Raw genomic sequence first — 27,702 nt, forward strand, 5'->3', positions numbered from 1 at the left:
TTTAAATAAAAGATCATTTTTGTGGTTGAATTATTAGCTTGGGTTGAAATCAGTAGTAGTATGATTGTCAAACTAAATATTACTATGAAGGTACTGTTATGTAATTTATTTTTACTTAAAATTTGATGTTTGCTATTTTTAATGGAACGATACAGTGGAAATACCCTTTTTCCAATATTTTACAATCAACTCGTCAGAAATCAGAAAAAATCACTGATGAAAATGAAAAAACAAAATTGAGTTGTAATAAATTGCAATAATTCACGCCAGATAATACAATAAATTCAGAAACGTCTACTCGTTTAATTCAGGCATCTATCAAACCGATAGTTAATGGTATAACTTCACATTTTCGTTTAATAATAGCTCTTTTCAAGTATAGACTAATGTCTAATAGTCCAAATCGAAATCCCCACATGCAGTTTTCAGAAGAAAATTAGGCATCAATTTCTGTAAATGAAGTCAATTTATTGCGCCTACTTGAATTGGATCCGAGTCGTAAATTGGATGAATTTAAGTTGATTGTCAAGGCTTGCAATCATCACTGACAGTTCATGGTTTGGGTTTCAAATCTCAGCGTGGGGTACGTTGTTATTTAAAGCATTCATACGGAGATGTCACTATACGGTTAAACTCACCTAACTGGGTGGTATGAAGTCTCAAATTATACGTTCATATCGTCATTATGGTTCTATTAACCCCACTGTTGTATTTTTTCATAATGTCAGATATAGTCCTCCATGATAATATACATAGTTGTGTCGAGATATATGATGCATGAATTATAATATTATATGTTGTACTTTATTTAAATTAATGCTTTTATTATCTTCTTATGCTTGGTACTTGTTTTATACCTAAATGTTCTGAATTAAAATCCTGTCTATATTCAAACTTTCTAAGAAAAGAATGTATCTAGTGAATATCACTGCAGCATTGAGAGTGGCAGTCATTGCACAGCGCGTTGTGTACATCGTTATGAGTCCTACCGAATATCAAACAGAATGCGGCACAACAACCATGCGCTTTAAATCTGTTAAAATGAAACCCAATGAATATTACTTTTTTCCTCTATTATATTAGAATATTGTTTATTTGTTTCTATATTATTTCTATATTTTTTTCTTTAATAATGATCAGTTTTCTGATTTGTTCACTAGTGTTAGCTATGGCAATCTTCGCATTCAGACGGGTCAATTTGATGGAAGTGACGACGTTTTCAGCCGCAGACGCTGTTATGGCGGATCTTACAGGATTGAAACTGGTGCCGTTGTTACAAGTAGCCATATTTTCTTCTCAGAGGTGAATTGTTGTAGAAAAAATTAAAAAAAACATTTAGACTGGTGGAAATATGCAATGATGGATGTCAGTTTGTACCAAAGTTACAAAAATTACAAAACTGATGTCTTGTTAAGCTGGGTAAACATTGATTTATGTGGTGTATTTAAATACTAGAACTTTAGTATTTTACAAGTGAGGGCAGAATAACTTGTCTGAAAGTCAATTTTCTCACAGTTAGCACAGTTAATACTCTATTGTCTCCTCAGTTGTGTTATTTATAATTGAGTTGAGTTGTACAATCAAGTTTTCCATTTCAATCAGAGAAAGTAGAAGTTTTTCTGGACACCGGGGACATCAAGTTACGCTCTGAGGTCATTGACAGGGGAATAAACAAGGACTCTGTTTTTGATTATCGCAGCCTACAGTAATTTGGAACTGAAGTGAATTCTTGTGAATCCAGGTACATTGAAATTTAAACATTTTTAAATACAGGTATACATTCTCTACAATTCAATTCCAGACAATCAAATATTTAATATAATAGTCCCAAGACTTAATAGTCCCAAGATAAAACTGTATGAATTATCTCAGAGTGCAACTCTAATAGTGGAATACATATAAATGAATTATTACTGTAACAATACTTGTATATAGACAACAGAAACTAATGTAATTCTTCAAAACTTATTTTGAATCCAGTAATGTACACTTCATATAAGAACACGGCTTATAAGTGATCTTGTTGCAATTTTATGAATCTTTCACAGCTATGCATAGGTATCAAGTGTTTCCAGTATTATTTGTCATGATATGGAGCCTGCTCCACTTGGATGAGCTATATCAATAAACGTCAATTGTGAATGTTGCCATCGATGGTGTGGGTCTTCATTACTTTGTTTTTATTTTTAATCTCCCCAGCCTGTCAGTGCATAGGCTGACCTCAGTGGCGAGAATAATTGTAATATTTGTTTTTATTAATACTGTACTTTTGTTTGTGTTTTTCCTAAATCTAAGTTGTCTAAAACATGATCAGTTATGTGTGTATTTATGGAAAAACATTCAACTCAAGTTATTTCAAGACATTGTTTTATTTACTTGGTTTCCGTTATTGAAGTAAAATAAAGTTAAAGTAAATATTAAAAAATATACATCGTATTGCGAGTCTTGGAAATAAACAAAAAGTTCACACAAATTAAAACACACAAACCTATGAAGAAAGAAACTGTTGCTGAAGTGATCAGTTCAGAACAACTTCATTGTGAACTTGTATGATCTGCATAAATCCAAATAAAAAGTGTATTTATTTCACACCATCTTATGAGTCACTTGGAAACTTGCACCTCACACATTATTTGTTTGTTGATTTCTTGTTATGTGCTCCACTGACTGAAATATTAAAAGTAAATGTTTAATAGTAAAACAAGTTTTCTATTAAAGTAGGTCTACCATTACTCTGATTTTCTACCACCTTGTGTAGGGGTACCATCTCATCCCAATATATCAAAGAGTTAGCTACTTCTGAAACTGAAAAAGAAATTGTCCTCTAATTGGAAAATCAATTAGTATATTCAAATTTGGTCACTGGTAGTCGAGTGCTGGTCGCATCAGACTCATGGCCGGTAGACCCAAGTTCAAATCCTATCTTAGGCTGAACATCAAAGGGTCGACCCCTACCCTGGATGAGTGTGCCCACAGACTCAATGATAAGACCAATTCCACTGGCCGAGATTCATTCACTAGCGAATGCGACTTTGAGGGAACCTTGGTTAAGGTCTGCAGGTGCTTGTGTTCGACCGAGCCTTGTTGATGCCAGGATAGCGCATTAAAATTGTTATTTGATAGAGAGATGGCCACAGAATCCTGTCATGTAGTCCCAAACATGAATATGACTTTTGTGGCAAAAATGCACTATGTGTCAGCACTAGCACTTGCAATTTGCACATATAAAAAACAATGTCAGGAGAGACAACAGTGACATTCAATGTCTGGAAATGTCGCCTGGCACACAAACAAAATTACCAAAAAAAATATTCAAATTTGCGACATGCTATATTTGTCAGCCAATCAACATTTCGGTTTCCGAATAACCTTGGAGGTGTATTTTAGCAGAATTTCCAGACCATGGTAGAAGCTTGGTATCCGTTACACAGGTACCTTGCAAAAACTATTAACATTATTTCATAAAACATGGGTATAATGTATATTTATCTTTGTTAAAAATAGTGCAGAGCTGATGCAATTTAAACACTGCAGTGAAACGATGGGTACAACAAAATGTATGAGCATAGCAGTCAATATCCTCATATACACATACTAATGTTTACATGCAAGCTCTTTTAACTTTGCTACTACTTGTGTATGATGTACATGCCTTTAAAGGGAAATATCTATTCATAAAATATATTCGAGGACCTAATGATGGTAACAGTTCAGGTCTTTCTCTGTTAGAATGATTGTTGAAGTCAAGTTCTAAGTTTGGCAGCTGCTGAAAGTTCAAATGAATGCATCATTTCTTTTTCAATTTTTCTAAAGTGTTTTTGAATTCCATTTGTTTGTATTCCTCCCATTGGCTGGTGACGTCAAGCTCTTCCAACACTCTGTCTTGGCATGGATACGGCTCATACTGCAACATTGAATAAGAAACATGTGATGATTTGATAGTGGGCTGTGATGCATTATACAAATATGTTTCTTGGTTGATATGACATATGAATATGAGCATGGAATTGTAAGTTATGCTGAACTTAGTGTTGCTTTCATTCAAACACAAAAAAATGCCAGACACAATACACTCACTTACACATTGCAGTCGACAAAATTTTGCTAATACGGTTTGCGCTAACTATTTCAAATTGACACAAAACATGGACTACTAGTAACCAGTAAACTACAATCTATGCCTGGTGTGAAGAGAATATAGACACATGTTCTCTAAAAAAATCAGATCTTTAAATGAATCAGCACAGTGCCTATTGTTGCTTTCTCCTTATTAACAAGCAACTGCTCATAGATGTCGCTAAAGTTATGAAGTATGATTTCATCGTCCACGTCATATTTATTTAACTTGTTGCATTAGTTGAAAAGGGATACTGCTGACGTGGTAACAACACAACAAAAACCTTAAAAATATGAATGATAACGTCTATAGTGTTAAAAACCATAATGTAAACTTACTCTCATTTCAATCTGTGTAAATAATGGCTTATCTGCAAACTTAAGGAAGAAGGCTTTGTTAATCCGGATAGCTTCGGCACCCCGGCTTACCTACAGATGAGACGACATCACAAGTCTATGCCAAAATACTGTTACTAAGAGATTGGGTATATGCCACTGCAGTCTATAGTGCTACTAATGTTTGCAGTTACCAGACAAACTGTAACTTTTACAAATTTAATGAAATGAAAAATCTTACCAAACTGACACCTGCATCAATAACACCAGGAATTACTGTGTACAAACCCTGTGAAAACATTTAAAATGATTAGATATATTAGATTGTGTGTTAAAACTATTAAATGTTAAATAACCTCCGAAGTGAAATAATTTCAACTTGCACAAAAAACATTTATATAAAAACAAAAGCAGCTACTATTCAGTCGCTGGAGGGCGCTACCTACAAAAATGATCTCCTGTCAATTGAGCAACAACAATTGTTGAGTAAATAGAGGACGCGACTTACACAGCAGCTGTAAGCCATTAGTTCGGAAAGTTACGCACACTGCATTGCGGTAGACAAAATTAGTTTATGAAAACAAAGACATCAATTTTTGAGGCACTAGAGGGCGATACTTACAAAACAATCTCCGGCCGTCAATTCGGAGAGTTTCACGCAGTGCGGTAGTTGGGCATCGCTTCCTCGACGTAGACAACCATTGGTGCCGTAAGTTTGCGACATTCTACGAGGAACCTACAGCATAATACACGTACAATATTACAGTAGAGCATATACTGGTGTAAAATCTACAATTATACTACTAGTATCATGGTATATAGCGCCCTCACAAACCTTTATAGCTGAGTCACTTTGTCTCTGTTTCTTTCGTCTTTCCCCGTGCACATCCGATGACACCCGTGAACTCGATTCGCTTGGGACGGTCATATGATGTGTTCCCGTCTTCTTTTTTGACATTGCTATAAACGAATCTGCATGTATACAAGAAGGATTTTGATTAAATAGTGAGTTCAGTTTTGATAAATTATATACATGGATGGTATTAAAGCGCTGTAGCCGTCGCGCCACACATACGCCAGATATATAGGCCTCATATAAACAAAGATGGCGACTTTGACTGTTCAACAGTACAAACCGAGACATTACCAAGTTTTAATCAGGTATTTTTCAGGTGGTTGGAAGGTATCAAAGGAGTCATCGGCGGTAATCAGTGCAAGTCGCGCCCAGGTAAAGCCTCATACTTGTCACGGATTTCTATTAGAAGAATGCATTGGATTGTGAGAAAATCAATATTTATCAACACAAGTGTCGCACATGCGCAGCGCGACGACTGCCACGCTTTAAGCTGTCAACGAAACTGAAACGTTTCATTATATAGCCGCGTCGAACCGATGCTACGTTATCCGCGGAATCTTTTTGCTTTGCAAATGTCAGCTGTTGCCCGATAAAACTCGGCCAAACAGAGCTTTTTTTCCTACAAAATATTCCAATACTGTAATAATACAATATTGGGGGAATATTTGGATATGCGTTTAACTCTGTTATACAGTCACGTCGGGCCCGGGTGTAATGCATCATTACAACTAGAGAGTCTCCGCTGGTTATATTATTTCGAGCTTCTCGGGTTATTATATTATTTTTATATATATTTTGGTTGATTTTAATATTTGGTTATTACTTCGTATTTGTACTTACTGTTTCCTCCATTGAATATGATGGTGTTTTCGTCATGTTTCTGTTGTATCTGTGAGGCGCCCTGTGCTTTCTTGTAATTGTGGTACAGCACTCTGCTTTGATCAATGCAGCAGACATTGGACACCAGCTTCTTCAACACGTCACATTTTCCCTGCGAAGCGAAGCGAAAATGGCCATTATAGCGCCCCCAACATGCGCCTAAAATATTTTTTTTGCTTTAATATATTTATTAGCACGTTAACATTAAACTGCCACATATTCGCGATGACGGTAATTATGCGTCCCTTTGAATATTTGTGGGCCATTTTTGTTTAATTTGTAATTTTAAAATGACCACCGTATAAATGCGTAGACTTTAGATGATGACCATTAGAACCCGGCTAGTAAATTTACAAACAAATCTACACAAAGCAAAATTTTAAACAGATAAACAATTACAGTGAAAAGTATAATAATAAAAAAAAAACAGACAAGACTATGATCCTGCCAACTAAAAAGTAGGTGAAGAATATAAATAATGTGCACATTTGTTTTATTTGTTTGACTATTAGTAAATCCATCACTCACCGATTTGATTATATATATCCATTCATTCGATCGACTATCCTGAACTATGACCTGACCTGACCTACATAAGAAGAAAATATTATTACATGATCGGTAAAACTCAATTCGCAACAATAATTCGTGAGTTGTTGAAATTCAGAAAATCTTTTGGTTTCTTTGAAATAAAAATACAACCATCCCGTAAGTCGACTCTAAGTAGTAGAACGCCAGTCGAAGAGCCGGTGAAAAAGGTTAAAGGGCGGTGGTCGTCGCGCAGCGCATGTTCGAATTTTATGTAAATAAACAATATATTTTACACGCGTTGTGTACGTCGCTATGAGTCCCATGTTGAACAAGACGCGGCGCGATGACCACCATCGTCGAGAAATCAGCACTAACTCAACTTTGAAGTAATCCCGAGCAACCGAATTTACATATGTTGCACATGTTCAGTAGAGTCTCGACAACCATCCCAAAGTACAGTTCCTGGGAGTGTTCGGCCTTTGTTTTCACCGTGATGGTTGCCAGGCGGTGAAAATGCCCGGATGTTCGCCCGAGGATAGCGAATGGCTAATGAAAGACTTTAAGCATACCTGTAGTTTTGAGATCCCCATATTGTGGGCGGTGAATCGGCTAATTTACTCAATCCTGGCCACGCTTTAAACACGTCAAACTCACTGTGAATTAAATACGTCATAGTTGAAAGTTAGTGTACACCAGTGGACTTCAGAAGCAGGTACGTCGTGAAAAATATACTTCTACTAAAAACTAAAGAGCTTCGAGCATAATTCTCTCAAAATAATAGCAGTAGGAAATATATTTTCTTGAGGACGGTAGAAAATGGTTTTGAGAGATTTTAAATAAATAGTTGGATAAGTTTAGTGATTGATGATGTTTATAGTAGATTCGAATATGTTATACTGTGAAATACGTCATGGAAATAGTCTGTACCACTAAACTATATACAACACGGCCGATTTCAATCGTTTTTGTGTCACGTGGTATGAACCCTTACCTGAGGTAATCCAAACATGCGTCTGACGTCATAGCTACCTTTGTGTCGAAGATTTCTTCATAGTCCTGAAAATAAGAATCAAGTTGTATTGTAATTGCTGATGACTTCACCTCGTTCCTCTCATCAATTCATAGTGCGCAGCTGATGACTACACATCGTACCCCTTACCTAATCACAGCGCTCAGCTGATGATTTCAACTCGCCCATATCATCTAACCACATCGCCTAACTAATATGTGTGTGGTATGGTGTAGCACACAGGTCTAGAAATCACCGGGTGGTATGGGAGCCCTCTGGTGTTGGATTCAACTATTATTATTTATTTAATTTTTTTTGGAGGGGGGTCTTTTAGATTATGATTATCACAAAACAGTTTGACTGCGATATTGAAACACGTCCAAGATGGTTCATGAATGCCTAAATATTATATATATAGAAAGTGGAAATTTATAATTGTAGTATTTGATTATTACTCAATACAGACGTGCGTCAGATGCATGCACCTCATATGAAGATTCACTGGCCGGAACGCCTGATACCACCTACTCTGTATCTGTCTAGCAGCGTTTACTGTGTTTGCTTTTAATTTCAACCACGGTGTGTAATCGACGTAGATCATTTCGCGATTTCTAATCATAGAGAATTGTGGGACAGTTTTTGATTGAATCAAACACAACTCCGCCAATCACAAAGCGCGTATTCTCGTGCAACCCGCGAAAAGTATCCCACAATACACTATACTTTGGAATTGCGATATGGTTTATACACGATCGCAAGACGTGCTTTGAGAGCTAAGTACGCGGTCACTTACCTGTCCATGTACGCAAAACAGTTCTACGTCACCCTTCGTCATCACCGTGCTTCGTCTAACACTCCCACTTATCATATCGGTTTCCTGTACGCCAGAAAACTTTCGTTATAACAATGCGACAAGACGTGTGTGGTATCATGGTCAAAGGCGAGCAGGTATCAGTGACTCAGATACGAAGCTAAGCAGTTCACGCCAACTCAAGGTTGGAGCATGTTTGATAACTTACCCCGAATTTGTCTCCTTTATTTAAAATAAATGTCTGACCAATCTTAGTATTCTCTGTGACTGTGGATTTAAATAATGCATCATTACATGAGTATATAATTTAACCAAATGTAGTTTGTCATATTTAACGAAGATGGGTGCAGTTCATGAAGCAATCTTAAGTTTGGTAATTAATATTACAAAACATAGGATTCGCCGCTAGAGGGGCTAGAGGTCTTATTGAAAAAATCGCCAGATATTCGAATTATTGAAATCAACATCGAAGTAATTTCACATACGTTTTCCAGTAAGTACAATGTAAAGGCCTTCTGGTTTCTGTCCTTCCCGGCAAATGACCCGGTTCCTGCCAAACCTGAAACAGATACGCACGATATATTAAAACAACACTGCGTGTGTTATGTTGATACCATCTTCCGACCAAAAAGGCATTCACACAGGACACATGCCTTCTGACACGTACCTGTCTCACCCACGCATGCTAACATAGTTGTGTCTGGATAGCTTAACTGTGCAACCACGCTTACTCACATAGTGTCTGGATAGCATGCCTGTCCCACCACGCATGCTCACATAGTTGTGTCTGGATAGCTTACCTGTCCCACCACGCATGCTAACATAGTTGTGTCTGGATCGCTTACCTGTCCCACCACGCATGCTAACATAGTTGTGTCTGGATAGCTTACCTGTCCCACCACGCATGCTCACATAGTTGTGTCTGGATCGCTTACCTGTCCCACCACGCATGCTAACATAGTTGTGTCTGGATCGCTTACCTGTCCCACCACGCATGCTCACATAGTTGTGTCTGGATCGCTTACCTGTCCCACCACGCATTCTAACATAGTTGTGTCTGGATCGATTACCTGTCCCACCACGCATGCTCACATAGTGTCTGGATAGCTTACCTGTCCCACTACGCATGCTCACATATATGTGTTTGGATAGCTTACCTGTCCCACCACGCATGCTCACATAGTTGTGTCTGGATAGCTTACCTGTCCCACCACGCATGCTAACATAGTTCTGTCTGGATCGCTTACCTGTCCCACCACGCATGCTAACATAGTTGTGTCTGGATCGCTTACCTGTCCCGCCACGCATGCTCACATAGTTGTGTCTGGATAGCTTACCTGTCCCACCACGCATGCTAACATAGTTCTGTCTGGATCGCTTACCTGTCCCACCACGCATGCTCACATAGTTGTGTCTGGATAGCTTACCTGTCCCACCACGCATGCTAACATATATGTGTTTGGATAGCTTACCTGTCCCACCACGCATGCTAACATAGTTGTGTTTGGATAGCTTACCTGTCCCACCACGCATGCTAATATAGTTGTGTCTGGATAGCTTACCTGTCCCGCCACGCATGCTCACATATATGTGTTTGGATCGCTTACCTGTCCCACCACGCATGCTAACATATATGTGTTTGGATAGCTTACCTGTCCCACCACGCATGCTAACATAGTTGTGTCTGGATCGCTTACCTGTCCCACCACGCATGCTCACATAGTTGTGTCTGGATCGCTTACCTGTCCCACCACGCATGCTAACATATATGTGTTTGGATAGCTTACCTGTCCCACCACGCATGCTCACATAGTTGTGTCTGGATAGCTTACCTGTCCCACCACGCATGCTAACATATATGTGTTTGGATAGCTTACCTGTCCCACCACGCATGCTAACATAGTTGTGTTTGGATAGCTTACCTGTCCCACCACGCATGCTAACATAGTTGTGTCTGGATAGCTTATCTGTCCCGCCACGCATGCTCACATATATGTGTTTGGATCGCTTACCTGTCCCACCACGCATGCTAACATATATGTGTTTGGATAGCTTACCTGTCCCACCACGCATGCTAACATAGTTGTGTTTGGATAGCTTACCTGTCCCACCACGCATGCTCACATAGTTGTGTCTGGATAGCTTACCTGTCCCACCACGCATGCTAACATATATGTGTTTGGATAGCTTACCTGTCCCACCACGCATGCTAACATAGTTGTGTTTGGATAGCTTACCTGTCCCACCACGCATGCTAACATAGTTGTGTCTGGATAGCTTACCTGTCCCACCACGCATGCTCACATATATGTGTTTGGATCGCTTACCTGTCCCACCACGCATGCTAACATATATGTGTTTGGATAGCTTACCTGTCCCACCACGCATGCTAACATAGTTGTATTTGGATAGCTTACCTGTCCCACCACGCATGCTCACATAGTTGTGTCTGGATAGCTTACCTGTCCCACCACGCATGCTAACATATATGTGTTTGGATAGCTTACCTGTCCCACCACGCATACTAACATAGTTGTGTTTGGATAGCTTACCTGTCCCACCACGCATGCTAACATAGTTGTGTCTGGATAGCTTACCTGTCCCGCCACGCATGCTCACATATATGTGTTTGGATCGCTTACCTGTCCCACCACGCATGCTAACATATATGTGTTTGGATAGCTTACCTGTCCCACCACGCATGCTAACATAGTTGTGTTTGGATAGCTTACCTGTCCCACCACGCATGCTAACATAGTTGTGTCTGGATCGCTTACCTGTCCCACCACGCATGCTCACATAGTTGTGTCTGGATAGCTTACCTGTCCCACCACGCATGCTAACATAGTTGTGTGTGGATCGCTTACCTGTCCCACCACGCATGCTCACATAGTTGTGTCTGGATAGCTTACCTGTCCCACCACGCATGCTAACATAGTTCTGTCTGGATCACTTACCTGTCCCGCCACGCATGCTCACATATATGTGTTTGGATAGCTTACCTGTCCCACCACGCATGCTCACATAGTTGTGTCTGGATAGCTTACCTGTCCCACCATGCATGCTAACATAGTTCTGTCTGGATCGCTTACCTGTCCCACAACGCATGCTAACATAGTTGTGTCTGGATAGCTTACCTGTCCCGCCACGCATGCTCACATAGTTGTGTCTGGATCGCTTACCTGTCCCACCACGCATGCTAACATAGTTGTGTCTGGATCGCTTACCTGTCCCGCCACGCATGCTCACATAGTTCTGTCTGGATCGCTTACCTGTCCCACCACGCATGCTCACATATATGTGTTTGGATCGCTTACCTGTCCCACCACGCATGCTAACATATATGTGTTTGGATAGCTTACCTGTCCCACCACGCATGCTAACATATATGTGTTTGAATAGCTTACCTGTCCCACCACGCATGCTAACATAGTTGTGTCTGGATCGCTTACCTGTCCCGCCACGCATGCTCACATATATGTGTTTGGATAGCTTACCTGTCCCACCACGCATGCTCACAAAGATGTGTTTGGATGTCCGGTGGATACTTGGCGAACTCCTCAAAGTGTAGCATTGTTCGTACAATCTGGGGAAAAAGACAACAAAAACAGGACCAGTCAACTTCTTGTAGTTCTTGGTTCATATTCACCTTTCCCAACTGCGCGACGCTTAAAACATGCTGCGTCATAACTACGTCATATTGGAGTCTGTCTTCATGTGCGTGACTCATCGACACTAACTGCCTCGGGTACCAATAGAATGTAACGAGTTGTATTGACTCATTGTCTCTAATCGAACCCAACCTATTAGCTTCAGCTAACGAATTGTTCATTAACGGGAAAACAAATTGTTTCTGACAAGGCGAGTGCCAAGTGCGTTATTTCCATGCCAACGGTGAATTGATAGATGGACGATATAATCGGTAAAGATATTAGACTAAGTTGAAACTACAGTCATCATGGTTCGTAGTAGTATTGTCTTAAGTCCGTTAATTTAAATTAGGATGCATATTATTTAGTTTAAATTGTTGTTTTGCCATTGGAAACGTCGACGCGATTGTGCGAAAAATATCGTCCCTTGTTTCATTGTAAACTGTGCAAACCATCCGTAAATTGGACTTTGTGTCCAGTTCACCGCCCTCACGTGCACTTTACAGAAGACTCAATTAGTACTCCATTGCCATTCCTCGCAACTATTCAATCTCGTTTTGTCGGAGTTTTCGAACAAATTGCAATTTACAACACACGGAAGTTCATCTAATTTCAGGCTCTACAATTTCGCCTGGTCGTCCAAAGTTCGTCATTACGAAGTAGTACACTGTCATTTCATTTAAAATAACCGATTAGTTGTACCGAGTACGAACGGGTGACGCCCAGTGCACTTTGTCAACAAATTCTTACAAGTACACTCACGATATTTGTATATATAAATGCACTTCCTTTTTTTTCTGATTTGAACAATTATCCAATGGCGATGCTCAAATATCACATTCGTCAAATGACTGAATAAACACCGTGAGCGTTACAATCATGATATTGTTATAGTGACTGTATTTTTTATCAATATCAATATCAAATCACTATGGTTACGATTTAAGGATATTGCAAAGCGATAATGTTTATCTTAGATATTAAGTTAAAATATGGTTAATTTACGTCAAATTATGATGCATTTTTTTTTAAAACATGTCAAAATCATAATAGTGTGTCAATAGCATGGGTACTGCGTGTATTCAAACTATTATTAATTATTAATATTCTGTATTTTTTTGTAATATATTTATGCTACGAATAATAACATGAACATCCGACACGTATACCAGTACATAGAAAAAAATTATGTGACGTAAATTTGGGCATCAGAATTTAGGGAGACAAACTAGTGACTAAGTGGGCATTAGTAACACTAACAAGAAAACGACTGATCTCAGTTGCCATGGCACCACTTGGCACTGATAGATATCTGGCTAAATTACAGTTGGGTTGGCTAACCTGTGTTTCAGAGCACAGCGTGATTCTAAGTGCTAGTAATACACTCTTAATAGCTTCCTCCGCGGGGATATGTCATCCTCGCCGAGAACTCAACCTGATGAGTTGTCGTCTCATTCGTCTTTTTGTGTACTAGCGAACGCCATCTTTTGTATACTAAAAGCAGAGTTTGATTGAATAACACAGATTTTGTGGTTATTTGTATATTCCAATATTAATATCAAACTGACTCAACTGAATCTATTTTGATATGTTCTTGGCTCTCGATACTAGCATTGAATCGTATCGCAAACACACTCGGTAACCTAGCAACTACTCGGGTGTTTGTGACAAAAAACAGGACTGAACTCGTCGATCACTGGAGATTAGAATACGTATCCAAAGGCAAAAGGAAGCAAATGAGTTAGTCAATGTTCGCTCAGGTGGAAAATGCCTCGTTCGTTGGGGCCATGCGTTTATGTTGATAAACGATAATACTAGAAGTACCGAGAAATGCGCCAGAGAGCGTATGTACTATACGAACATTTAACTTCGAAGAGAGCATCAGGTAGGTATAATCATAGGTAAATATTGAGTATAGATATACATATACACGTATACATAAATATATAATATACTCGGTAGCTAATTACGCAATTATGTCACGGTGTAAATTGGAAAACGCATTTTTTTCCATTCAGAACTTACATTTTGGACGATTTCAGGCGTTCGTTCGCTCACTGGTAGTCTCAGATATTCCTTGATTTTTCCAGGGATGCTGTCCTGTAAAAAAAATGTACGTGTAATCCTCAAGCGTTGGCGCAATGAGTGATTTTGCGATTCACGCTTGTGGTTGGTGTTTTTTTTCTCTCGGAAATTGCATTAGACTGCGTATATAAAGTGTTATGTATATTATGGTAACATATCGTGCGTGTATATTGAAAGAATCCTTCATTTTATCACTGGGATGAGTATTAGACCTACGCTCATCAACAAATTGAAAACCACTCATCGTAGTCGAAATGGACATTTTGATTTGCATGTGGAGCCGCTTACATAGCGTGTATGGTTTCATGCTGCTCTGCGTCTGTTACTAACGGTTGACAAATTAAGAACTAAGCTGCCACATTTGCAAACGACAACGCGCATGGGACAGCATTTCTGCAGTGTTTTTTAAATCGACACCTTCGTCAACGCAGGTCGCGTTCAATTTTTTACACGCGTTGTATACGTCGCCCAGGACCCGGGAAACACAACGCCGAGCGACAGAAATTATTATCTTTTTGTTTTTGTTTTAGTGTATTTTTGCGCTATATATACTTCGTATATATCTAGTCATTGTCAGCATCACGAGGTGATGATTATGTTTAATCCTTTTCATCCTTTCACTGTGAAAACAGATCGGACACTTCCAAATCTGACCCAGTGCGGGCGTCCTATCGTATACTAGTAATATCGTGAAAATGTCGTTGCCGATTCAACGCCCAGAGACCTTGTTCCCGAGTATACCAAATCACGAAGGAAAGTTTGCGGCCAGATTTCACAAGGAATCTTCGGGAATTTATTACGGCCCACAACTCCAGGTAAGATTGAAACTACACAGTGTATAAAGTGAAATCAGGTTTGTATGATCCTGCTCTACATGATGATGGTGACATTTCTAAACTTACGGCGTACATCGCACCACATCCATGTTCCTTTAATTATTCCCCCGATACAAAGAATGTAACACATCGTTACGTAATGTGTAACATTCATTAACATCCATGAGAGTCGCGTTATGTTGAGTTGACGGATTATTTTCACCGACACGGAAGTATGAATGCCATCACGATATTATGCAGCAAGAGCCTCGACTCCATGTCTTTTTCTCAGTATAGTAACTCCCGACTATTTTGTGAAATCTAACCATCCTTTGTTATCCCGACCTTTTGACGGCGAGACTAGTCTAGTATCACGATGTTTGTGGGTGTTGTTACGTCATACATGATATGCCAGTACTCAAACTAGTAATACAAATCTGAGGCCAGTATCGGTAACACTAGGTTACGAGGCGCTGAAATTTCCACTACATGTGCTACTTTTTTTTAAATATTTTTCTTCCGATGTGTCTGCTTTTCCTCAGAGGTGGCGGCACGAAATTTGTCATGGGGCAAGATCTGCTCACCAACCTTGCGCCGAAGGCGCGACTTTACTAGGGGGTCCGAGGTCATGCTCCCCCTTAACAAATTTGAAATCTATATCCTCTGGAACGCTATTTCCTGCATTTTGAGGGGCAAATTTTGCTAACACAAAAGGGTTCAGCCTAATTTTGGAGGGGCGATTTTTTTTTTCGAGGGGGCGACCCGTATGAGCCCCCATGCCGCCGCCACTGTCCCCAGCTGTGTCTGGAGTGTATACGTGGTATGCAAGCGACTCTGAATACTGCAATAATTAATAATTTCCGCATCTCTTTGTTTTTCTTCGTAACATTCCATCTCTTCCAAAAAATCGCTAAGTAAACAACGCACATTTCCAGTTTTCGATCGTTGCGGGCGCACTTTTTATGATAATAACACGAAAGACTACAAGTATTTGAAAGATGTTTTTGTAGGAAATGTCATATTCACTCGTCAGGCACTGCTAAAGTAAATTTATATAAATATACTCGCGAATGGCGCGCGTTAACTTACCTCTCGTTTCGTGAATCTGAGATAATCGGTGGGGTCAAAGGTCAAGTCAGGGTGTGCGGCGCTGACGATGGTGGCTTTCGTATGTTTAGTGTCAGTTCCTGATTTCTTTGCTTCATTTTCCGCGGCCTGCAATGTCTGTTCCACAACCTCCAACCAACTTCCTTGAATGGCGCTAGCTGATGCGGATCTTGAATGTTGAAAAAACAAATACTTACGACAAACATCGAGTCATGATGCTAATTTTGTCGTATAGCTCATAGTAACGTGTTCTTAGGCAGTCGCAGATTTCAAAAACCGTTTTATATGAACTAAAAATGGGGCCCTGAAAAATATAGAGATGTGTCTCCAGCTCCCCTAGACCCCTTTTCCAGACAGCCAAAATGGGAAATGGGAAAAATAGATGCTCTTTTCAGACATTTTATAGAAAAAGATATACCTCTTTCTGTGACCCAAATCGTTTTATTATCATGATCTAGTCCTACAATGCATAACATTGAACTAAAGTCGCGGGCCAATAGAGCAGAACTCAAAAGACACGTGACCCATGGTTTAGACCATTATATCAGCTGTGGGTAGCAGGTTAGAAATTGGAAGAGTGTGATTTGGTAATTTTTGTAACATTTTGCTTTCATTTTCTGTTTTATCTGAATCCAGCCTCCCAGCAGAAATTATGACGAAATTATTGTCAGCATGCCCCTCCCCCAGAAGGTCATACGTCCTGGTATTTTCTGGGTGTGCAGATTCACTGTCAATACAAATGCATCATTTAACCTCCCCCTCCCCCAATGTAAGCAAGCACAAAAACATTTTAACATAACAAAAATAGGTATAATATTGAGGGATATTGCTGTCATATGTCAACAATCCCCACAGAAGGTGCCAGGATGTACGACCTTTAGGGATCAAGTATAGGATTTATTTATTAGGATCACAGTCCCGTGATAGAGGGACTGTGTTTTGGATCAAGAAGGCGTTAACTTGCAATTGAATGTGTCCGTTGCATCACGTGACCGACAATACTTACTTCATATAGGCAAGGCATGCCGTGCACAGGAGACGGATTACTCGGGCTGCTCGGCGAAATCTCACATACGGCTAGAAAGATAAATAACAACATCAAACACAAAGGTTGCTATAAAAGAAATATGATTTAAGACGAACCCATCGCCATGAAATACACTCAGATTAGAATTTGCGACGCGTGACCAGTCATTGAACCCGGATACCCTCCCATTAATAGTAAATTAATCGTAAATTAATAGTATCCGTTTTCCCTAAACGCATTCCATCTTTCAAAGAAATCACTCTGTTGTTAGATTGATTCGCGTAATGAGTAAAATATGAATCCAGTTCATGCTCGTTGCTGAACTTTTTGTTTAAAGTGCGGTGGTCGTCGCGCTGCGCATGTGAGACATTTGTGTTGATAAACATTGATTTTCCCACGATCCAATGCCCTCTTCAAATGGAAATCACAAGTATGAGGTTTGACCTGGGCGCGACTTACACTGAATACCACCGGTGACTCCTTCGATACCTTCCAATCACCTAAAAATTCCCCAATTAAAGCTTGGTAACGTCTCAGTTTGTACTCGTTGATCTGCGCAACAGTCAAAGTCACCATCTTTCAGTTTGTTTATATCTCGCGCATGTGTGGCGCAACGACTCCCGCCTTTTAAAATAATAATGCCAAGTAAAGCAAGAAAAAAAACGTTCGTTTTTCGCAAGAAATAGCTTTTAATTTTATAATATTTATTTATTTATTCACATTTTGTGTGAATCGTGTAATTTACGCTCATTGTATACGTCGAATGGGACCCACGCCAAAGACTATGAAACTTTGGATATTACCATCTCTAGTGCGAGGCGGACACGCCAACCACAGGTTAAGCATTTATATACATTCAGGTTAGAATAGATATCTCTCGATATCTCTGGAGCCTGAAATTAACTCCGAAGTTGGAGCTAGTCTATGTCGTTTTCGGCTTAACTGTTATACCCTATTCCCACACACTACTTTGTAAGTTGATGAACGAGACGACCAATGCATTCACTGTGACGTCATGGAATGAAAATAATCATATATTAATGAGTTTTCTGTGGGGTTTGATTAGCGGTCGCCCTGGAATACGAAGAGAAGTTGCCTAAATATTCACTTTGTGTTGTCGTCATCAAAACCCCATTGTGTATAGTTCATTTCAGACGACGTACGTAATAGTCACGCTCTGTCACATTTTACAACCTGGCTTTCTGGTCTGATATTTCAGTCTCCTGTCATCGATGTTATTGGCCGTACTTTGTGTGCGGTATGTCGTTGTATCATTTAATTTGTCGAAGAAAGCCAGGAATTAGGTAACTTTTTTCATCAAGGGTCGAGCCGTGGAAATATGAGCATAATACAACCTCGCGCTGGGAGTATTTTTTCTGGGTCACCCCGTCTCGTTACGGCTTCAATAGCACTGTGTTTAGATATACTAACCAACATTTGACAACACTTGTTATGGATAAACCAAACTCGTAAACTCCAATATAACGCTTTGCTTACAAAGAAACCGTTACACTGTATCGTCCTTGGGTTGTCGGGGTCGTCTTTTCTAGTTTACAATAGTTCCAGCATTACATTACAATTCTATTACTGTAACTATAAAAAAATATTACAAGATCGGGGAAGTGTGCCTGGCTGAGGGCATTATTCGGCGGTGTTTTCGCGATTATTGTTTTACGTCCTGTAATCAAAAACAAGGCTGACGTATTTATTGTCAATTGTAAGCAACACAGTGTACAATGGACAGTAATAAACATCATATGATCATTGTGACCAGACCACGTTGCCTTCGAAACCAGAGATAAGAAAACAGGAAATAAAACATGAGGTCGTCATTACAGCACACCACATAAGATGTCAAATTTCGAGCTCACGAAATCTGAACAAAACTAAAAAAGATCACGGTTAAATATAATTGACACGCGCATTTGTCGCAGTATATATTGTGGTAGCAAGTAGGGTGACCGATCGATTTCAAATTCTGTCGCTGTGTTTCTATCACGTGCAAGCAGGTGTCCGATTCGGTGATTTTTTTTTTAAATACACTGTTACGTCAATGATATCCCATATTGGAAGACAGAAAAACAAACATGATTTCACGATTGTTATACTTCAAGACGACTTTCATAATGAGATAGGTAATAATTATGTCTTGGTTACAGTGGCTTAAGCTACAATCATTTTAAACTCACCGTCATTTCTTCCTCCTCGGCGTCAGTGGCTTGACTTCCAGCGAACGATCTTTCTGAATGCCTGGTTCTTAATATCCCAGGTTTTTTCCTCCCCGATCTCGGTTTAACATCGAAGAGACCAGTGTGGATATTCCTCCTGGTGGACAACAAAAAGAAAGAAAACGCTGTTAATCATACGTAGGGGGTATTAGTTTCTCCGATGATATTAATCGCTGTTTTACACTGGATTGTTGCCAGCAACTTGGTATCGATTTCAAATTTCAGCGATGTAAACACGGTGAATATATCAACGGGAAAAACAAAGACTCGTTATATTCAGTTTCACGTTGGGGAATTCCTAAACGGGTCGATATGTCACGTAACACGGTTGTTGTCCTTACCCACAAGTTTCAGTAGCAGCTAAGACTTCCATTATTGTATCGTGAAATGGCAATACACTAGCATGATGACTCGTGGCCTACGTAGTGGTCATAGGTCACCTGTGGGGGTCTATACCTACGACTCCCATTCCTGCGCCTCGTTAAAACACTTTTGTACAGTCGGTTGACACCATACATACAGAGCAAATTTGCTGCGATTGCGCAATTTGAAAGACTCAATATGGACGAAAACATTTATATAGTTGGAGCGCCCCATGTGTTAGAATCGAAGTATGCTACAATGAGCACAACTGTGTGTAATCGTACAGCGCATGTCCAAGTCGAAGTCACTAATCCCGGCACGATGGTATAAGGGTGCGCGATTGCAAGAAGTAACGGTATAATATCTAGACAGTCCTAGACCATCGTATTCTAAAAGCTAGATTTTGACTGGATTGGTCTAGACCATTGTCTTAAAATAGTCCGTATACTATGATACCTTGTAAAAGTATACGCAACATGCATGGTAAGCGTAATCTCGAACATTATATTGGTATCATTTTTTGAGCGCTAAGATTTTGGTGCAAAATTTTGTATTTTTCTATAATTTGCTGATTAATTTTAGCCCAAATGGTCATAATTGCCAGTCAGTCAGCTAAAATTTATCATAACTCTTGAGAAATAATAAAAAAAAAAGTAAAGGAGCTTTATTTTATAAAAGAAGACAACAGTTGGCGTTCAGACTGAATTGAATATGCATCTTGCCATCGCGTGACTAAAGAAAATTAAAGTTGCATTCACACTTAGAAAAAATTTAGGATACTATCCCTTGGCAAATACCATCGTCCGAATCGCACGGTTTGTTGGTGTCGACTCATTGCCGACTTCACCAACCAGTGCGGGATCAGCCCGGGTATTTTACGTTAAAACAAATGACCAAGTTTGATTGGATGCGAATGTTGTAAAGGCGCCCAATCATGATCAGACTATGTGTAACATTGCGCGGTGAGATAAAGAACAAAATGTCGGAAATGGCGACGTGTAGCGCGGTTACTTCAAAATTCATTTAGTAAGAAGGCGCGTAGAGTGTGTTTAGGTTGTCTGCCAAACCCCCAAAAACTGGCGCTGCATTTTTTCACTCAGTTTTCCACAATTTTTTTATGACAACGTGATAAATATTTTAACATGTAAATATTTTAAATATTTTAACCATGTTTTAACAAAGTAATGAAACTGTCAACTCTGAGTCTGAAAGAAAATCTCAGAAACTCTAGTCGACTAATCATTCAACAGTTGAACTGTTGCACAATGTTCGTAATTTGCTACTTCCTGTCCTCGTTGCAACAAACCGTTCTACTGTATTTTGATACAAAATAGCTGATTGGCTGTTTATTTTTGTCGCATCTCCCCTACTTGTCGTTAAGGGCGCCTAATAAATACACACTTTACTGGTTCAATCTCCCAAGGGTTAGTTTGGAGGGGTAACCCGAAACATACGTTCCTTGGCTGGCGAAGATGGGCAAATACATGCACCATCAAATGTTGAGATATCTGTCTATACGTGCGCCTTTAGTGGGACTCAGATTCTTTGATGACACGTAGCATATTTCCTATAAATCGCGCCCTCTAGTGACAAAGCCATTCAATGACGTAAATGGTTGAAATTATTATTATTATTATTATGGTTTTATTTCAGACATAGTCCATATATAAAGAAAAAGATACAAACAAATATGTAATAAAATAAAATGACAAACCATACAGATTTGAAAACTATACTAAACTCAGTAGACTACTTTTGTCCAATGCTGCACTAAGGTAGACTTCCATTTCACATCACTATTGAGCAAGGCACACACAAGTGTATTGTTTGATGTTCGTAATCGATCCATAAAAGCATAAATTGAATTCCATTCAAAGCTTTGGTATCTTTTTGATCTGTTAGTAGTCGTTCATCAGTGAGGAATATATCTTTGGGAGATATTAATATATTCGAAATATATAATACATAACCAAGCACAGTTATCGATTTGATCGACCTCGACATAACAGAAGCGCTTCGTCGCCAGAGGGCGCAATTTATGGCAGTGGTGTATTACTCGTAGTGTCTTGTACACTGGCACATCCGTGCGTGCTATTTAGCCTTGTTAGCGTATTAGTATTAGCGACTGTACCATCCTCCTTGATAGAATAAAAGATCTAGCCAAGCAGGAATTATATACAAACTTGAATTAATATTCGTTCCATTCCATTCTATTCCAATATATGTCCTTCGTTTCCATGGTTACGTACTTAATGGAAAGTTTCACTTATTACGTGGGACGATTACTGTTTCAAATGTTGAATGACACGTAAGTTGAATGCTACTGTGACTTCCCGGCCGCAGAGGTATGCATGTAGGCTCCGGAGTAAAGACACCCCTCCCCCTTTTCAACATTTTGTAAAATTGAGAGTCCCCATTTTCCGGATTATAAAGAATTAACCCCCATCCCCCCATGTAGAATTTTGTCTGTGATTTTCATTTTCGTTAAAATGTATCCCCCAAATTGTGTGAAAAGATAACCTTGACCATCCATCCTTCCATTCAAGATGTAGAATTAATTCCTTCCAATTTTAGACAAAATGTATGACGTAGAACCATTATTTAAAAAAAAAAAAACTGTCACAAAGCAGACACACACTTTTTGGCATTGAGTACGGGGCTGAATTGTAAATGTCCTAATAATAGTGATGAGTACCTTACAATCTGGAACAACTTTTTCTTTGGTCAGTGGAAGTTTACTTCGCCCAAAGCCACGGATACTTGACCCTATTAGCGCCACATTGTCAAAGCTCTTGGTGTTAAATGCTATTTTCACTCTCAAAGATTTGAGAGAAATAAACCCCTTTTTTCTTTTATATGCCCGAGGCTGTCATCTGGTTTCCACTAAAAATAAAGTAGAAGCACAGTCCGTATTTCGTGGGCATCCTTTCTCCTTCATTGGCCACGAATAACTTAGCCATGGGATGGGCTATATTGTTTCTTTCTACTTTAATGTTCAATACAAATTGCTATACGCCCCTTTTCACACGGCTGCATGGCATGGAGGATACATCTAATCGCACATTGAGTGAAATGAAGGAGGGGCATGAATGAGTTCAGTGGGATGTAATGAATACGATTGCTTACGTGATAGATAGACTATGTCCAATATCATGACGAAAATCAAGTTCGTCCTGTAGATTGGAATATGTCGATTGCTTGACTCAGTTCGTAGCCCGTAGCAACGGTGTAACGATAAATCATGTGTGCTCGGGTATGAAAGCGCCGGGAGTCTATGAATGTGGAACCAAGAACTATTGAGAGGTCACGTACAGAAAAGTAAATCTTCTATTGATATGACGTTTGTAACAGTGTAGTAATCTTTTGCGGTGTTTGTTGGAGACGTTGTCGTGGAATGTTATTGTCACACACTGTCCTTCTGTGTCGCATGCAGTTATTGGAGTTGATGGTAATTTTCGAACACTACACAGTTTTATAGGATATGCTATTTGGGGAAGGTTTGATACGTGCATGATAAATGCAGTCCAGTCGTACTATGCGACAAACAACTTCTATTTTTATCATAGAAAAATACACTAATTATTGCGTACTGGAGGGAGGAAACAACCACAACCAGTTGTTTGTGATTGGCGGTGGTGCTCGAAGTCCCGAAATTGGCAGGGGCGACATAAGTGTATATAATAACTCCAGATTCATACCCCTTCCAGAGTACAATAAAACACGAAAATACAATTTTTCAATTTGCAAAACATTTTTGATTAGGTTTTCCCCCAACGTATAATTATGATTTTCGAGAATTATTGTTTTCAGAAACAACACGGAATACTTCATTCGGTGACACGTCCGCGGTACCAAGCTATTCAATAGCAGTATACATTTACGATATTGTGCGCTTTAGAAAGTTCGAACCCAGATTGCAGCTTATACGTCACGTTCGCCCTACTTTCAATATTAAACCACCATGCACCAGAATACCGAAAATGAAACAAAATTTCAAAATATCATGGAAAATGGTCAAAATTGTTATTTTTACACCTGTTTCTATGGTGAGATTATTTATTCATATCTCAATTTTGCTCGGTGACACTCATGAGATACTGATATGAAATCTAAAATGACTTTGAAATCATTAAAAAAAATGACATGTAATTTGAGTTTCCGGGGTGATACTACTCAGGTAGTTTTCTATTAAATAAAAGGTTATCTCCCACAATGCACTGCGTATATGTGATCATTAGTGCGACATATGAATTCGGTTCAAACTGCCTCAAATATGTAATTTCATCAGAATAGGATCATGACCATCGGCCCGAAACAGTAAATAAAAAACATTTAAATTGTTTACAATATTTCGGCGGCTTTCCTGCCTTAAGGTAGCGAGAAGGGAAATTTTCACTTTTTTCTTGATTTTTCAAAAATTGATAAAACGGTTACTTTAGACCTTGATACATCACCCCAGGTTTACAAAAGATCGAAATTGCGAAATAACGTTGCTCAGATTAGTGTTTTAAAACACTAGCAGAAAAGACTACAACTGCCGTTTCGTGGATATTTGCATAGTGTTTATCTTTGGAAGGAATTAAATGATAACATCTTATCTGTATACTCTGTTGTTGACGATTCTGATATAACGGGTGATAAGCTTCCAGTTGCAAACAATGCGTGTTTATCTAACGTCCATTGTCACCATTATTGTCAGTCGAGACTTCGTCGGAGAAACATGGTCTTACAGTACTTTTTTCGCCCAACCTTCCGCTTTTACATCGACCGCTTATCGCTTAATTTCCGACCACGCGGTCTTGTCCGACCGGAAACCGACCGCATTTTAATCGCGTTTTTTTTTTCGCTCGCTCGCTCATTGAAAACATTGACCGCTCGCCCAAACACTGAAAACTGGCACATGGGTGGTCGAAATGGTGGTTTGGATAGTAAAGTGTGAACATACAACTAGTATTAACTATTATTACATTCTGAACGACACTTCAAATCTAATAGCTGTATTACACTTGTATGGTGAAAGCAACTGAACTGGGACTTCTTGTTACGTGTTTTGGGTGCTTGTTCTAGATGTAATATTTTTATTTTTATTTTAATGAGACAGTTACGTGAAAAAAAGCCTAGGTAACTCCTTTTGACAGAGCAGAGAAACGAGGAAATGTTAGTGATTAATTCCAAAAATAACGATATCGAATCCACATCGGTCCACGTCTGGTAAAATTTGACATTCAATTTTTAAAATTAAGTCACGATCATTGAATGAGCTCGGTCTATACCGTATACGTACCGCAAAAGTGTTCCCACACAAAATATTTTCGACTAAAAACGGCCACATGCCCTGAAAAAATCGAACAGAGCTTGACATGTATGAATAATTTATTGGGCTTAAATGAAAAACGTGTCAAATTTAGTTATAGCCATAACTATTTGGTGGCCAGTCGATGAACAATTCAAAGTCCTTCAAGGGCTGAAAATCATCGACGCTACTCTGGTTTACTTTATTTCACAACTTGCAGAGAAAACTGATTCGCGTGAGCTCTAATGTATCTTAGCCTAGTATTTTCTTTTTGAACTAAGGTCAAATTCCATCAGTTTGTCAAAATATATGTTTTTCAGCGAATAATTTTGAAGCCTGCCACAGCACAACCAACTATGTGAATCGACGCCGGTGATTGGATTGTACGACGACCCTTCAATTAGCGTCAAATATGCTTTGTTACAACATCATTGATTGGCTGAGAGTCACCTGATCGGAGCACGAACTGGGTCACAGAACCATATTTGTCCGTATTATCAACAGGACTTTGCAAAATAACCACACCCACATTTTCAATCATTTTTAGCGCGGAAGTTGCCAACAAATGTAAAAAAAATCGTGAATTTCATGGATGCGAATAAAATAAAGCAAGCGATTGATAAGGATGATTATTAATATTTTCCCCGATGCTCTTCGAATTTTTATTTTTTTTATTTCAAGGTAAGAAATGGCTAGCTGAAGCTGCATCGTCTTCAATGCGGTTGTTTCACCGCGAACAACTCTAGCTCTGTTTTGGGCATGGTTTAGTTTTGCGATGTAAAATAAAATATATATTAAAATAATAATACTTGATTAATTATTTGGGGTTTCAGCCCACAAATTACGGACATGATCTCCATGAATTACGGTCAATGTTTGTCTTCTCTCGGCTGATTGTCACGGTGTTGATCGACGCCCTTCCTAAGAACTCAGTATGGAGAAACCAACGGGGATCGACATTCCAAACAAACAATCGAAATTATCAACGAAAGACGAGATTTTTCTAGATATTTACAAACATATTGTCATGGCAAACATATGTAAAATTAACAAATACACAAAGAGGTGTAATATTAGGTTTTATTTTAGGCTTAGAAATATTTTCTTTCACTCAGCCCATGCATGTAACTGCCATTTAGCTTTACGGTCCTTCAGCATCGGGGGAAAACAACAATAATTATACAAAACACATTGCGAAGACTCAACAATCAGGAAAGAAACCCCAGACAACCCTGTCGTACTTGTGTTGAAATACATTTTCTATTTCACGTCAGAATATTGTTTAAAATAAAATATTCAGTCCAAGCCAAATCGAGGTCAAAGGGTCAGGTTGCGTGCATATAATTATATATAGTTAAAACAAAAAGTATTTGAACTTTTGTCAGCTGTTCAACATCTATAAAAACCAGAAAGACAATTATAAGACAATGTGAACCTCGGAAATTATTCTGTTAGTCCGAATTTTAAATGCGCGCGAGCGAGCAGGTGGGCGGTGATATTTCGGGGTTTGCGCGGTCGAATTTAAAGCGGAAATTGTCCGGTCGAATTCAACAGGCGGTCGCAAAAGCGAGAGAAAAAGGTGATTGGAAAGCGAAAGCGGGCGGGAGGTTGTGCGAAAGGAGTACTGTAACTTTGCACAACTTTCTTTTAAATCGTTTTATTTTCCAAGTCAATATTCTATTTTACTAATACATTTTTTTCTAACGCAATGGCGAAGAAAAGAAAGAAAGTGTTGACAGACGAGGCAAAGAAAAATCTGCCACTCAGTGTCGCACTCTGACACAGCATTTTTTTTTCAAACATCGGCCATTTTGTTTCACCATGAAAACCGTTTTATTAGATGTCTTATCAGAGACACTTGAAGGATTAGCTTGTTTGTAAACTGTCAGCGTGTACAGTGGGACAGTAATGTTTGTCAGAGGATTATCCCACGTTGTTCGTTTGCATAACAATGGAAAACCCGAACGTTCCTGGAGTACGGACTCAAATGCCAGCAGTTTTCTTCATTTTTCAAGCTCGAGCTTGAAATTATTCATTATGTGACACTCTTTATGAGTTCTATGATATCAGTGGTTAATATGTTTGGCCATTTTTAGTGTATATTTATAATAATGCAGCAAATCTACAGTGTTTTATTAAACAAAACTGTTTTTCGCGTTTTTCTCGAGTTGAAGTTTTGATCGAGAACGACTCATTGGGACCGCCGCCAAATCAAGTGCGTTCGAACTAGGACATTCAAACTCGCAGTTATCGTTCAAAAGATAATGAACAAAAGGTCATGTGATCTCAATGATGGTGCGGTGATGCGCATTATTTTTCTTCTTCTTTCTTGCAATTGCCGTGATTTTTTTTTTCTAATTTTACGAATGAAGTCACCTTTTTGCCTCGTTTTCTCTCATACAGCATATTTGGCGAAAACATTGAGACGTGAATGTGTCAACAAGACTTTACATTTATAAAACAAACCTAAAAAAAGATAACCTACTTGAAAGTCATTTTGCCACCGGTTCGAGCCATCCATCCTATATCACTAGTTTTCAGGTGGATATTGGGAAGTGTAATCGTGGGGCTTCTCGGCGAACATGGCGACGGCAGC

The 27,702-nt window shown here is 39.1% G+C and overlaps 2 protein-coding genes across 3 annotated transcripts in view; one reads left to right on the forward strand and one right to left on the reverse strand.

Annotated features, from left to right (window-relative positions):
* Positions 1–2,589, forward strand: part of LOC100377614 (TBC1 domain family member 19-like) — a 158,524-nt gene extending 155,935 nt beyond the window's left edge. Inside the window, exon 16 of the mRNA XM_006814653.3 lies at positions 1,161–2,589. Within this exon, the coding sequence (XP_006814716.2) occupies positions 1,161–1,306 (146 nt within the window). The 3' untranslated portion in view covers positions 1,307–2,589. The remainder of the gene's footprint in view (positions 1–1,160) is intronic.
* On the reverse strand, positions 2,351–27,702 carry LOC100377768 (uncharacterized). 2 transcript variants are annotated; one of them, XM_085497924.1, is made up of 18 exons: positions 27,592–27,702; positions 19,412–19,547; positions 17,202–17,272; positions 16,178–16,364; positions 14,214–14,288; positions 12,036–12,124; positions 9,024–9,097; positions 8,747–8,805; positions 8,521–8,604; positions 7,710–7,774; positions 7,288–7,371; positions 6,716–6,776; positions 6,149–6,299; positions 5,288–5,424; positions 5,075–5,188; positions 4,694–4,741; positions 4,456–4,545; positions 2,351–3,904 (listed from the first exon to the last, which is right to left on the reverse strand). In XM_085497924.1, the coding sequence occupies exons 1-18, from the start codon at positions 27,621–27,623 to the stop codon at positions 3,788–3,790; spliced, it is 1,674 nt and encodes a 557-aa protein (XP_085354050.1). In that variant the 5' UTR covers positions 27,624–27,702; the 3' UTR covers positions 2,351–3,787. The 2 variants fall into 2 exon arrangements, with proteins under 2 accessions (XP_085354050.1, XP_085354049.1); XM_085497923.1 differs by lacking the exon at positions 27,592–27,702 and adding an exon at positions 19,792–19,881.

This window comes from Saccoglossus kowalevskii, chromosome 4, assembly GCF_978046115.1.
Source record: "Saccoglossus kowalevskii chromosome 4, keSacKowa6.1, whole genome shotgun sequence".
Taxonomy (NCBI): Eukaryota; Metazoa; Hemichordata; class Enteropneusta; family Harrimaniidae; genus Saccoglossus; species Saccoglossus kowalevskii.

Bases quoted from the DNA above. Each gene is read 5' to 3' on its own strand.
- LOC100377768 (XM_085497924.1), bottom strand. From the start codon at position 27,623: ATGGCTCGAACCGGTGGCAAAATGACTTTCAA. The intron at 19,548-27,591 runs GTAGGTTATCTT...GTTGTCCACCAG, and splicing joins GGTGGCAAAATGACTTTCAA to GAGGAATATCCACACTGGTC. The intron at 5,189-5,287 runs GTTTGTGAGGGC...ATTATGCTGTAG, and splicing joins AAAGTGACTCAGCTATAAAG to GTTCCTCGTAGAATGTCGCA.